We start from the raw sequence: 14,146 nt of genomic DNA, 5'->3' as shown, positions 1-14,146 counted from the left end.
CAGTGATGCGCGAACTAACTGTTGGGCTGTCTAAAGCAATGCTGTAGCCACAAACTGATGTTTGCGGAAGCGAGGGCTGTTGGCTAGGCTAGATAGCCAAGTAATATGTGTAATAGGCGATACTCTTTTAAAACTCTTCGAAAATGGCCCACAAAAGTGAAGATTTATTTGACTGTATTCTCATGGCGGACGATAGGTAGGCTAAATACTGCCTTGCTCTAGCTTATTTAGCATGTCGCTTTTCTGTTTATAGTTAGCTAGAGTTGTAGCAATGTTCCGTGATTACCGTATGAGTTTTATATGATTTCAGGTTCCATGTAGAGGGGTACCGCGAGGGGTTCGATGAAGGCACGCGACAAGGAATGATTGATGGTCGGAAACATGGGGCATCACATGGTGCCAAGCTTTCAATGGAGGCAAGTTGAGCATCACTTATCCAGGGTCATGTCTAAATTGACGTCAAAAGGTGATATTTTTTGTTGTTGCATTTGAGCGAAACCTAATGATTTTCCTAACCTTAACCGAATTATCCTAACATGCTACGTTAATTATCATAACCTACTGCGTAAGTTTTAACATGCTACAAAAAGTCAATTCTGACAAGCTGTAAACCATCTAGTCAAAACTAGCTATTAAGGGGATAGTTTACCCAAATTACAAAATTACATATTAGTTTCCTTACCCTGTAGTAAGCAGTCTATGGACACGGTATGACAGCAATCCATGCTTTGGTTTAGTTTTGCTGTTAACGTTACTGTTTCCACGTGCTAACGTTTTAGCATTTGTCACAAATCCCATTCGTCATGTGACTGAGTTATTTTTCTCACATCATGTTCAAATCATCCAAAAGTATCTAAAATGAATTGTGAAGCTCAACAAAATCACTTAGGATGATTTGAACTTGATGCGCAAAAATGTGGAAGACATCGAGAAGGATCGGGACAAGTTTAGACGGGTAGGACTATCTCACTCAAACCACAAGTCATTTGTGTGAATAAGCTATTAGAAACAAACAAATGTGCCTTAGACCACTGCACCACTCAGGAGGCTGACTAGGCACTTTTTAATAGCTAGTCAAAACCCCAGGGCAGGCATGGCAACCCAGTGTTGTTACAGCAGCTGATTTGTTACTCAGCTGAAGTCATACATATGATTTTGTTACACACACATTACATGTATAGGCTTACTGGTTTGTGAAAACAGCTTCGTTAAATAAGTGTGATTTGTGTTTTACAACAAATTTCTCCCCAACTACAGATAACTTTCTAAACTACACTCCTCTTTTTATAGGTTTCCTTCTATTATGGATTTGGAATCACTTGGAAATGCCTTCTTCAAAACAACACAGACGTGAAAGCCAGGTTTGACCTCTCATCTGCAGTAATAAAATGCCTATAGCTCATCTAATCATTGGTCACTTGTTTCTGTTGACTTTCATGCAAATAATATGATCTTCAGTTTGTCTATTTTATGTTTCAGAAAAAGGCTGAAAGTTTTGGAATCTCTTCTTGGGTTGATTCAGAAGTTCCCCCATGAAGAACCTCAATATGAATATCTACAGGAAGACATGGAGAAGGTTCGGGCCAAGTTTAGACAGGTAGGACTATCTCACTCAACCACAAGTCAATTGTGTGAATATGCTCTTAGAAACAAACATGGTTGACTCAAACGTTTTTCATTGTAAAGGTTCATGGCCTTTAGATTATCCATGACCTAAACTGACCACTGATTAGCAGTGTTTTTCATGCTCTTATTTTGATGTCTAAACGAATGTCTACTGAAAAACTAGGTACTGGTCTTTAGCTCCTCTTAATTTCTTTCACCTTTAGGTCTGCTCTCTGTTAAATGTGCCAACAGACTTCAGTGATTATGTGAAGTCTGGAGGGTCTGGAGGAATATCTTTCTGAAGGGAACTGGCAACTCTAAAGCCCACGGCTTGAGGATCTGAAGGGAGTTCCTTGAATGCAACCTTTCCTGTGAAGCATTGTGGCTTTGAAGACAAGATAGGAGAACAGTTGAGGAGGGGGAACCTGCTGGTGGGCCTCCCCTTATGTAAACAGGATGTCCTGAATTGGTCTGTAGTGTAGTTAACTGACTTTTAATGGTGGAGCATAAAGTATGCTATCAGTTGGTACTATGAAGAATTGGTGTTTTCGAATGACAAAGGTTAGGAAAGCAATTGGTGGGGCATCAGTCTAGTTTTGAAATATGGAGTGCCACTGAGAACACAAAGTGAACTGGAAGTGCTACATAGGCCTAACTGGTGTTCTATAGTCCTTGATGTTTAGTGCTTTGTCTGGGTGGTAAGAGAGAGCTGAGTTGCATCAATTATTTTGTAATTCTAATGATTTTAGATAAATGAGTGGATTTTTTTTTTTTTTATCTACACTTTGGGGGGGGAAAAGGTTCCAAATGGAACCAATAAGGAATATATCGCTTGCTTCATATATATATATATATATATATACACCCCTAAAAGTTCTATAGAGAACCCCAATTAACACTTTGTCCAATCGTGTAGGTCAATTTTGAGTGACCTGGTTGAGAATGAGTGATTGCTTAAACTACTGGTTGATGTGTAATAATAATAAAAAGCTATTTATTTCAAGTACTTGTGAAGTATGTATGTTAGCATATTCCAATACATGTTTCCTTTTCTATTCACACTTGCTAAAACATAAATGGTCACAAGGAGATACATAATTTCAGTGGTTGAAATGATCAAGTAGTAGGAAGTCATATGGATAGCCATAAACTTCAACATCCCCACCATGTGGTCAATGAAAAATATCACACCCATGTTTTAGTGAGCTCCTCAGGCTGAGATAATGTGGAAGAGTATGGAGATGGATCTCCTCCATCAGCTATGGTGTATTAGTTTACAGGCATTAATTAAACTCAACATTATATGAAATAAGTGATCAAAACCACAATTCTTTACTATGCAATACAAACTGAGGTGGTATGTGTTTCTAAGCCACTTTTTTTTGTAAAATTACTTTATATACAGTATGACAGGAGGGTTGATTCACCTGCCAGAGGCACAAAGCAATCACTGTCTGTTGGTTTTGTTTAACCAACTCCATCCCCATGAAATTCCACCACTGGGCCTTTCAGCCTCATTTCACTGGTGGTCAGCAGTCAGTTAATGTTCGGCCCCTTCTCCTGAGTCATGTGTGGGATTGGCCTCTGGCTGTAACAATGGTATCAAGAGGCACCAGCGATGGCAGGGGCTGCGGAGTGCTTGTTTTTCGTTTCGTGGCCCCCCCTTTCTATTCAATGTACGGATAAAAATTCAGACAACCAGATAGGGAGGTGGGGGGGGGGGGCAACGGTGGTGGGGGCCAGTGGCAGCTGGTTGATGCACTGTGCAGCAGCAGGTGAACACTGCCCCGCGGCACCTTCTGAGGGGGACAGATAAAGCCCAAATGAGCTGGAGGGAAGAAGGAACGGCCAGTGCACTGCTCATCTTTGTGCGGTCTGACCTGATTCGTAGTTACTTGTGTGTGTTTGAGTCCAATGCAAAAAAAAGAACAGAGGGAGAGAGGGGGTATGCCAGTGAATGAAAGCTGTAGCAGCACTGTTTCTTTGATTCCTTGTGTTGGGCAAGCAGAGTGGATGGGGCCAAGGAAAGGGAGGAGGCAGAGAGGGCTATGGGGGCACTGGAGGGTTTAGAGAATGTTCTGGAATTTCTGGAGCAGGTGGCGAGTAGTGACATGAAAAGAAGACGTGACAAATGCAACCGCCAGGCACTTCGAGGGAAAAAGCCCCAAACTAAATGGTGGCATAGAGTTTTCCCCTGCCTTGGTGCCTCATATGCACCCCCCCCCCCCATTCCAGTCCTGGAGGCAGATGGCTATAGGCTATCTGAGCTCAGTTTTAACAGCTTTCTAGCCCATTAATGCAGTATGTCTGAAGAATGCCAGTATATATTTTCATGCTTTTGTTTTTTGAACATTCAGTTACGATTAATCTTGGCACCCAGAATCAGCTACTCAATTTAATATTTTAATGTTGATATGTATCACGGTGGAAGTCAGGCGATTTCATAACTTTAAAAGACCTTGATGCATGATTTCACAAGCTGCTCATGGCATGAGTGAGAAATGCCTAATTCTCAGTTATGAAGGTCTGCACTGCATCACAGCTACAGACATGGGTAAAAATGTTGAAAGGATACCACACTGAGATAGCATGTCCTGACGAGTCCATCCCTGTACCCTTTGATGACACTTGGGGCGCAATGTTGATCCTTCCTCTGAAAACGCAAGTGCTAAGATGTCAGAGGTTGAGGACACCGTATTTATGCGAACCTCAGATACCCACAGGTTTACGTGAAATACTCCAGAGTTCCTTCACAAATGCCCAGGGCCTTAGACCAGTGGGTACCATCTTTTCTTTACTCTGGCCCATTTGAAAGCATTTGACATTTTATTGTGACCTACAGTACCCAACAATCAGTTGCTTTTACACTTAAGTAAAAATACTTTAAAGAACTACTTAAGTAGTTTTCTGGGGGTATCTTTACTATTTATATTTTTACTTTTATTTCACTACATTCCTAATGAAAATAATGTACTTTTTACTCCATACATTTTCCCTGACACCCAAAAGTCCTCATTAGATTTTGATAGGAAAATGGTCCAATTCACACACGTATCAAGATAACATTCCTAGTCTTCCCTACTGCCTGTGATCTGTCAGACTCACTAAACACAAATGCTTCGCTTGCAAATTATGTCTGAGTGTTGGAGTGTGCCCCTGGCTATCTGTAAATTACTTATATTTATATAAGGTGGGTCATCAATGAAACCAGGGTCTCATTCGCAAGGGAGCCCTGTGAACATGTGAGAAGTGTTATTGAAATGTAATATTTAAAATTGTATATAACTGCCTTAATGTTGCTGGACCCCAGGAAAAGCTAGAAGCTAATGGGGATCCTTAATAAATACAAAACATGAACATACAATAAATAATATCAATACAATAAATATTACAAGATTAATCAAAACAATCACAACTCTCACATATCACCTCCCTTAAACTCAATCTAAACTGTCCAATGGAGACAAGCAAGTCTAATTTCAAGGTGGCCTGAAGGGTACCCGCGGGACCTCCAGAACAAGCCAGTCCAGAGAGCGGGTCTGAAAATGGCTGGACCTCCAGTTAATACGTGAGCTGAGGTTGTTGCGGAGTGTCTGAAGAACAACTTTCTATACAAAAAGTAGCCAGTGCTGGACCCTTCTTGTAGTCAGGGACTCCCAGCCCATACAAAATGCAGTGATGTGTATGAACATTTCCCCAGTGATAAAATGCAGTGCTGATAATTGGCAAAAGAGCTGATCTGATATGGATGTAAAACGTTTACAATATAATCAACAGGTTAAAGCTAGGACTAGTGTTAATAAATCATTAGTAAAACAGTTATAACCCAGGGTTAGATTAGGCATTTTATGATAGTTGTTTTGGTGCTTGTTAAATAGTGAGCATTATGGCTGCAGTTTAATTAATCCTTTAGTTTACAAATGCTATAAAATGAATTTTGTGGCATGATGTTCAGAGAGAGCGAGAGATGTCTATGTGCCAGCAGGAATTTGGTGCCGCATTGTCTTATGTGCTGAAACCCTTTATCCACTGTTTGTCCAGCTCACGATTGCAGGGCTGTGGGAAAGGATTAGGATTTCACACCTTTTTCTTTACAGAAAACCCTGATCAAAGGAATTCCTTGCATAATAAATCAATGAGTACTGTCACACACATGCTTTAACCAATAGCATGGGTAATCATTAGTCCCACAAAGTATTTCAACTTTAGATTTTGGAAAATGTCCTTAATATCAATGTTGCTTTTTTGGAAAACGATTCAGTCACTGTCAGTAATCTATAACATCCTATTCAAAATGGATGATTACTGATCATAACTGAGGTGTGATTATGTATGTATGGAATACAATAACTTTGTTTTAAAGAGAAATATGTATCATGTGACATTGTAAAAGACAACATGAATTTTTTTTGTTTTCCCATCAAGAAAAGACAAAACAGGATGTATTTAATCCACTTAATTCTGGTTTAGTTTGATATTCATCATGTTTATAGAATGGATCTGCAAGTAAACGGTTGTGCATTTAAGACCAGCAACTGTTACACAAAACAGACATATAAAGCAGACATTTCAGTATCTTTGCTTTATTTTTCTTCGACCCCAGATGACCTTTGACCCATTGCAATGAACACAGATCCTGAAACAACAGTTCAGTAAGAGCTGCGACCTCCCCGACCATCATTAACAATAGAAGCAATGGTTAAAATGCTGACCATTTAGCTTTTTTGGGGGGGGGTGGGGGGTCACTGTAGCACATTCTGTTACTGTTTGGACAAAGATTTGTATTTATTTTTACTAACAGCACTTTTTCAATATGACAAATATGTAATGTCATCTTTAGTTGAGCCCAGGGGCATCAACATGTATTTTTTTTTCTCCATTTGAGGTAACAAGTATTCCTTACACTAGACAGAAAAACAATATCTCCATCCTGGGTCCTGTGTTAGCTAGTAGAAATTTGAGCAGCTTGCAGCAACATCATTTGTCAAATACTAGGCCTACCTCACATCTACAACCAGAACATATAGCAGCATCATGTCTATGGCTAAGTGAACCACTGTTGGCTCTCACACTCATTAACTCTGAAGGATGTCTGGGTCAAATGGAAGTGTGCCAACAATATCAGTAGCCCATTATTTTGGCTTCAATGTACCAGTAGCGGTTCAGTTTAGAAAAAAACTGCAGTGTTACAAGATTTAAATCTATTTACCATTTATTGTGCAGTTGACATAAATATGCTGCTTCTTGGAGGACAAGATATCTAGAATAGCATGAACTGAACTGTGTGGAATAACGGCATGATGATTTGAAAGTAATTCTATGGCTTGGTATTTAACAAACACAAAAACTCATTACGGGCTTTAACTCGAGAAAATGTTTTATAAATATAAAATAGGAGGGCCTTCAGGAGCCTAAAGGGGATAAAGACTCTTTCAATGAGACAGCTTAACACTCAAGAGTTATACAATCCGGGTTACTTGCTCACATCAGGACCCATTTGGATAATGATCAATGCATTACCATTAGCAGTTTAAACAGGACTATCAGCCACTGAACAAACTAGTAAAAAAAGTAAAAATAGATGAAAGATAAATCTTGACTGTAATGAGGTATTGTTGATAAAAAACCATGTTGTCTCATTTTTCCTGTTTTTGGAATAGCACTGAAATCATAAAGTAAAAACTGATGACATAACTACAAAAACAAAGATGTCAACAATTTTCTCATAGAAAATTAAAGACCAATTACATGGCAGTATATTGACATTTATATGTATGTTTTTTTTAAATAGCAGCAAACAATAGGAGAAAAAGCATTGTTTTTTTCTTGTTGTTTTTCATTTTCTTTTACACTTTGCTGGGAATTCCTCCATAGCAGCTCAAAAGGAGTGTGCTCTTCCGTTATCCTGTTTTCTCATCTTTTTCTCAATGTACAGTCAAACACCTTAATTCAGCAATTCAACAAAAACTTGTTGCTGTCATGCTGTCACCCTTTTTGCCTCCCTTTTTCCCCACTCCCACTTTTCAACGTTACCCTTCTCTCTTATCTTAGGCAAGCCACAAAAACATAGCCTAWGTCTTCAGGTTTGTGCAAAATCATCTCTATACCAAAACAATTTTTTTTGTATTTTTATCCCCTCAACTACATATTCTAAACAGCATTTTAACTATGGTGTTTTCTTTCAGTCTTGCATTGAAAAAACACTGTCATACATGATTTGGAGGGCAGGCATGTGTTAAGCACTATGGTAAATAGTTGTGTACAAAATGTTACATAGAGACAAACTTTGGCATCCTGTTTCTACTCTGTACTGGCTCCAATAGGAAAATATGCAATAATAAACAGCCTAAATCTTTGTTTTAGCTTTCAAGTTTGATAYTTTAGTGTTTCAAATGCTCTGGATGCCGTTCAAGAGATGGAATACAGGATGCTGAAACATGCCACACACAACGCTCGTCTCACTGTAGACCCCTCCTGTAAGAACCGTGGCATAATCTCCAAAATGATACCCTTCTACATCAAGGGCACACAGGATCGCTGCTGGGCTGCGTTGACTTGTAAAACACATAACACCATAGTTAAAAGAGACCTGCTCCATTCCATTTTTTCAATTTGATTTTTTTTTTACGAGTCAGAAAAAAACTGACTAAAAGTGCGTTTAAAAATGGAATGGTATTAGAAGGTAAGATATAACCACAAAAAAAATGAACTATGGATTGCATGGTAAAGATTTGCAACTAACGCTAGATTTTAGCTTATTGTGTCATAGCTAGCTGTTGATATATGTACACATGTGGCAATGAGGACAAAATAAGTCACAAATCAACAGCCAAACAATGCGGGTTCATTCAATTTACTCCTAATTGAATATAAAGTAAATGTTCTTATATTGAATGAATGAACTTATTTGCCAAACCTCAGCACCAGCAACCCACAATCATCTAAACAATAAAAACAGAGCAATATATACTAAAAGTATACTGTTGAGTTATACAACCCAGTTAAAAAGAGAAGAGGCCAAAACTACGGGCTCAATTTTTTTTTAGAAGTCTAGACAATATAATAAAGTGACTAAACGCATAAGCAAGCAGGGATACAGATGCCTAGATGCAAAAAAAAAAAAAAGGAAAAAAAAGGGGGGGGAGCTTTGATAGCAAGCAAAATGCCTATCTATTAGAGAACAAAAATGCCCCTTCTCTTTTATAAATGAATTTATACTTCAAATAAAAACCTAGACAAAGAGACTAAAAATACCTACTTGTTATTTTGAATGTTTTAAGTAAGCATGTAAAGTCAGTCTATGGTATTTAAAAATCCTAGTTCAACATCGGGTGGTAACAATGTATATTTCTGTGGCTTAATCTTGCACATAAACTATAATGTTTTTGTTTCATCCATATAGTTGTGTATCTTCCATAAGAATTCGTTTTGCTATCATCCTTGTCTAGGTCTTGAGCAGGACAGGATGGGAGAGTGAGAGGGAATATGACTGRTGGTCTCAGAAAAGTGAGGTGTTCAGTCCTTTCTTGACAGCCCTGGCTGAGGGCGGCCACACGTCACTGGTAAGGCCATACAGGCCGGGGCACCGTAACAGGTGTGGCACAAAAGCATTTGCCAGAGGGTGTTCAGAGGGTGACGACTCAAGGGTGCGCTGGTGTCCTCTTTTCCCAGATGGCCTCTTAGTAAGGCCAGAGCCTCAAAGATATTTCCCAAAAAATGCGGAGGATGCTACTCAAATGTTAATGTCCCTCACGTCTGTAGGGGTGCAGGACAGGTCCACATCCTCATCTACCCTTTTTGTTTCTGTGGAGACATTGTGTTGCTGTGCCTGTCTCAGACTAGACTCAAGCAGAGACTCAATCTGTTCCTGACACGACCTCAGGCAGTCCTGTGAGGAGAGAGAGATACTGTCAGCATAATGAAGCAAAATATCTGAAAGACAATAGTAGCAAAAGGGTTTGTGACAAATAGTCAATGCAAGCATATGTGTGGTGCAATGTAAAGGCCTGGGGAGCTGTGTTTGACGTACCGGGTCACTCCTGATGACTTGGGACAGAAAGTTGGTTAGGTTCTGAGATGACAGTGCACCGTCTTTGCTCTTTAGGTACAGCCCCTGGACCGCTGCTGCCACACTGCCCGCTGCGATCATGGAGGGAGGGTTGGCGATGAATTTGACATCTACAGGGAAGACAAAAGAAAGAGACAGTAAGTACTTATGTCGTAAAGCAAAACATCTGAAACAGATCATTGACTAAATAGTACACCTGAGCTTTCAATAGGATTAATGTGGAGGTTATGTGAGGGAGGCCATTCTAGGCTGTGGCATAATGATGTAGGGGACAATGGATATCCTGTTGCTCCTTTCCACTCACAATATCCTGAATGTGCATTATTTCATGACCAGCCACTGACAGGACACCGGTGCGCATGCACACACTTCCAAAAACAATAAATCTAGCTCATGGACAAAATAGAACAGGTACAAAAGAACTTCCAGCACACGCATTCAATGGGTACACCACTTAAAACTTTTTCCAAGAAGGAAATACCACTCTCCTTCCTACCCATTTCCCTCATAAATGATAGTTTTAATCCCCACTGAGCTGATCTCCTCTAAAGAGGTTAGCACCCCACTTCCTACTCCAAGTGCATGAAAGGTGACCATGAATCTAGAGTGGACAGTGTCCATCCCCCAACTGACTGCCATGCATGCAGTAGATATATTTTCACAAATAAATGCATCAACAGCACAACCTTTTCATTTCCACAATAGCCCTAAAACATACCCCAGTGACAAGATTCAAAACCTATTGAGCAAACCCTGACTTTGGGGAGAAACAACAAAGCAATGTGAGAAGCAAACCCATAATCACATAAAACTGATCTGGAGAAAAAGAGATCACTGACTCCATTCCAGTATCTCCTCTACTTGTCCACACTACACAGTGACTGAGACACCCTCCATAAAACATGTTAGGCCTTGTACACTCAAACATTCCTGCACCAGAGCCCACACCCCCAACCATTTACATTGACCATTGGCCACCTGGGTCCTTCAAGGAGGAAGAGTTATCCTGGCAAGTGGAGAAAAAAATGCAGACAAAATCTAACACATATATTAACCATTGGTCCTTGAAAAAGTGGTTATGGGGCATTGACAGGAAACTGGTGGTTCATATGTGGGCCTACCTGTTGCACAGAGAGCCACGAATGTCTGGGCATGCTTGCGCAGAATCTGCTTCGTGTTCTGATGGACTGGTAGCTTGGAGAGGAAATGGTCTATGAAATCGTGAGGTGTTACTGATGCTAGATCCCATTTCAACTTGTTTAGAGTCAGTAGTTCCATTTGCTACAACAACAAAAAAGACAGACGTGCGCAATGAGACAATCGAACTTCACAAGTGGCTTCACATAATTTGTTCTACATTTTACGTTATCCACTAGAGGGAGATGTCGCCCTCGTCATGTCATTGCGCTACACTGGCCTAACCGCTTTAGGCTACATTTTTAAATGTATAAGAAACCAAACGTTCTTTAAAATTAACACAACAAAAATGATGCAATAATGATTTAGATCCAGTCAAAGAGAAACAAAGACAAGTAGTATGCCTATAGGCCTACAAACTGGATGCATTGTAGTAGGCTAACCATAGGCCTATATTATGGAAAATGGAAATGCTCACTACAATTGTCTGGCCGATATTAAATGGATTATAACTACAGCCATATACAGAGTGTCTATTAAGAAGATTGACATTGCTCATTTACCAATAGATCGCTGGGCCGGATGGAGTTGTCGGTGTAAATGCACAACTTCTCTGCAGTTAAAGGGACCGTTTCCTTCATCTTTGAGGCCAAAAACATACAAGTAGCTCCCAGGAGTTGTAATCTGGTTTTATTTGTGAGCTCCACAGACAAAAATCTATCCAAGTAGTTCATAGCCAGGGGAAAAACCTCCTCCTCGCATTTCTGTTCCTCGCAGACCTAGAAGTGAAAACAGCAATTTAGCCTATAGCTTCAGATTACAGTAGCCTATAATATAGGCCTATACGTGCATTCAGGTCGATTGTATATACCAATAAATAGGCCTGTCCATAAGTGAAAACAAAATACTGTAATGACAACACAACACATTTTTTTTTAATTATACTTCTATTCCTTAAGGCTGTTCTTAACAATAGCTATGGCCTAATTATAGGCTACRGGTGGCGCAGAGTAGGCTATAGTCTGCCGATGCAATGAACATAAAATCATGCATTTCGAAAAGCTGAAAGTGGCTTAGGCCTAATTAAAACGGAAATTGAAATAGTTGAGAATTTAGGCTGTTTTCRGTCGCTTCTTGGAAAGACACAAAGGTGGGGTCAATGCAACTTTCCCCTTAAATTTCTAGTTCGTCATCTTTTCAAAAAAGAATAAAAAATATGTAAAAATTGTCCCGGTTTGTCAAATTAGCATGTAAATGATCCTTATGGTATACCTTATCGGATAGCTTAATGAAATGTCGAATTTTCATAGTAAACATATGAAAACAATTGAATTTACAAGTCAACGCTCTTTCTCGTGGAGCGTGCGACATTTAGATCTTGTGCTAACTCACAATTTCTGAAATTAATAATAAATGTATGTCGACATAAGACTCGATCTCTAACTACATGTAAATGTTGATTAATCGATATAGTATCATAACCGACCATTTAAAATGCATTCTTATTTACATTTTTTGTGAAAACGATCATGTCTCCAGAGCAACCTTCATAAACTGCAGCAACAGCAGCCTGATTAGTAAGCCGAAACAAAACTTTASGGTTTTATATAATCATTTTTCGCTATCCATGCGACAGGATTACACATGCATASCCAAGATATACTTTTCGACTTGCTGATTCAGTTACTGTCATARCTGACATTATTAAATATTTTTAATTATATTAAAAACCTACGCATACGACAACAAAGATGGCGCATAATACTGGCAAGAGTAAGACTGCATACGTGTACATTGCTATTAATTTGGGGGGGGAAATTACATCTAAATACAAAATTACATTAAATAAGTCTCCGACAAAAGAAAATAATCGAGCAGCTACATTGCAAGTGTTGTAATTACTGAACACACACGATACCTGCGAAATAGCCTAATAGGCTACAACCGTGTGCCAAATCTATTTTAGCCTACTTGGACAACCGTACACTAATGAAACATTAGCCTACTACATGTCAGTATGTTTACATAATATAAACGATCATGCTTGTGAAGAATAAAATGTACGAAGCATAAAACGACCAATTCAATACATTGCGTCCAAAGGGCATGGTTAGTGTTTGGACAAACTTTTCAGCAATACATTTAGACATCATAAATATACACACCTCTAACATCCATGTAGCCACAATTTTCCTCATTTTAGGTATTATTTCTTTCTGGACACACTTGAAGTAATTCGGAGACGGAAGGTAATTTTCCTCTGCTTTGAGCATTGTCTGTAGAACTCGGTCATTTAGTAAGTTGGCGTCTTGGTAAGCCCTTCTGATGGTTTCCACTTCACAACACAGCAGCTGGTGTTCCATATCTTTTGCGGTAGTAGCTTGCGTTTTCTGGGCTGAATAAATAATCAAAAGATGTGCTTCTTGTTAGGAGTGAGTGAGGCTCCGTGGATGCTGCTTGCTGTTCCTACAATGTAGCCCTCTGAGAGCTCCAACGCTTCACGCTTCTAGACAAAACTCTCCTTCAGAGGGCTATGCGATGACGTTAACTGTTGTTAAGGAGGAGATCAAAGCAACAGCGAGTCTGAGAGAGCCGAGCTAAGGAGTCTATAGCGAGAGGAGGATGACTCTAAAGAACTACCCCTCTAAAGTTCCAAGTCCTTCCAATCGCTGCTGAACCACTCCTATAGGTATGGAAATGGGATGTCCCAGTATTCTGGGTGGCGTAGCCTATACAGCCGAGGGGAGTCAGGAGGGGGTGAAGAGAACGGACGCTGAGTGGTGGGGGTTTGAGGGAGGTGGGATGTAAAGGCTAGTGTCGGTATAGGGAAGTTGGTTATGCAGAGATGAATGTGAAATGGTTCGATTTTGATAGGGGGCGGTATAGACACATTCATGAAACTTTCCTGTTAGAAAAAGCCATCTCAGAGAATAGCCCCGGCTTCTCTTCTCGTCACCCAGTCGAACATGAGGTGAGCACATGGGCAAGGTTCTACCACACAAAGACATTTAACAGTGGGACATGTATTTTTTAAGTCACTTTAACATAATCATTATACAGCAATTCATATACTTGTTCAGATTGCAGGCATATTCAATAGACCTATGCATCACAAAACCTGTAAAAAGCAACTATCAGAGCCCTTGTGTAAGGCAGGCTATTTAATATTTCAAGAGTAAAACACGATGTGCAAAGACGTTTACGTTAAAGCCTAACCTAATAATAATAGCGTTATAAACATCTCTAATTTAGACAAAGTAGCTTGTTAACAATATTGATTTCAGGTTTCAGTTTAATTTTATGTCATTAAACACGGTACAACAAAAGTGCACTAGC

General features: G+C 39.6%; 2 protein-coding genes across 3 annotated transcripts; one reads left to right on the top strand and one right to left on the bottom strand.

Annotated features, from left to right (window-relative positions):
- On the top strand, positions 1-2,608 carry lto1 (LTO1 maturation factor of ABCE1). Of its 2 annotated transcripts, none has more exons than XM_023995328.2 (5): positions 1-196; positions 311-416; positions 1,291-1,361; positions 1,480-1,597; positions 1,830-2,608. In XM_023995328.2, the coding sequence occupies exons 1-5, from the start codon at positions 144-146 to the stop codon at positions 1,905-1,907; spliced, it is 426 nt and encodes a 141-aa protein (XP_023851096.1). In that variant the 5' UTR covers positions 1-143; the 3' UTR covers positions 1,908-2,608. The 2 variants fall into 2 exon arrangements, with proteins under 2 accessions (XP_023851096.1, XP_023851097.1); XM_023995329.2 differs by having other exon boundaries at positions 61-196; positions 1,858-2,397.
- Positions 2,609-8,863: 6,255 nt separating this feature from the next.
- LOC111969292 (G1/S-specific cyclin-D1) lies at positions 8,864-13,264 on the bottom strand. Its single transcript, XM_023995327.2, has 5 exons — positions 12,976-13,264; positions 11,374-11,589; positions 10,795-10,954; positions 9,635-9,783; positions 8,864-9,493 (listed from the first exon to the last, which is right to left on the bottom strand). The coding sequence occupies exons 1-5, from the start codon at positions 13,171-13,173 to the stop codon at positions 9,338-9,340; spliced, it is 879 nt and encodes a 292-aa protein (XP_023851095.1). The 5' UTR covers positions 13,174-13,264; the 3' UTR covers positions 8,864-9,337.
- Positions 13,265-14,146: the final 882 nt, after the last annotated feature.

Source organism: Salvelinus sp. IW2-2015, linkage group LG10 (genome assembly GCF_002910315.2).
Source record: "Salvelinus sp. IW2-2015 linkage group LG10, ASM291031v2, whole genome shotgun sequence".
Classification (NCBI taxonomy): domain Eukaryota; kingdom Metazoa; phylum Chordata; class Actinopteri; order Salmoniformes; family Salmonidae; genus Salvelinus; species Salvelinus sp. IW2-2015.
This window is presented reverse-complemented; position numbering and strand designations above follow the sequence as displayed.

Coding starts and splice junctions, on each gene's coding strand:
- lto1 (XM_023995328.2), top strand. CDS start 144: ATGGCCCACAAAAGTGAAGATTTATTTGACTGTATTCTCATGGCGGAC. Junction 1,362..1,479: donor AACACAGACGTGAAAGCCAG/GTTTGACCTCTC, acceptor TTTATGTTTCAG/AAAAAGGCTGAAAGTTTTGG. Junction 1,598..1,829: donor TTCGGGCCAAGTTTAGACAG/GTAGGACTATCT, acceptor TTTCACCTTTAG/GTCTGCTCTCTGTTAAATGT.
- LOC111969292 (XM_023995327.2), bottom strand. CDS start 13,173: ATGGAACACCAGCTGCTGTGTTGTGAAGTGGAAACCATCAGAAGGGCT. Junction 11,590..12,975: donor TGGCTACATGGATGTTAGAG/GTGTGTATATTT, acceptor TTTCACTTCTAG/GTCTGCGAGGAACAGAAATG. Junction 9,784..10,794: donor CGTGGCTCTCTGTGCAACAG/GTAGGCCCACAT, acceptor TCTTCCCTGTAG/ATGTCAAATTCATCGCCAAC.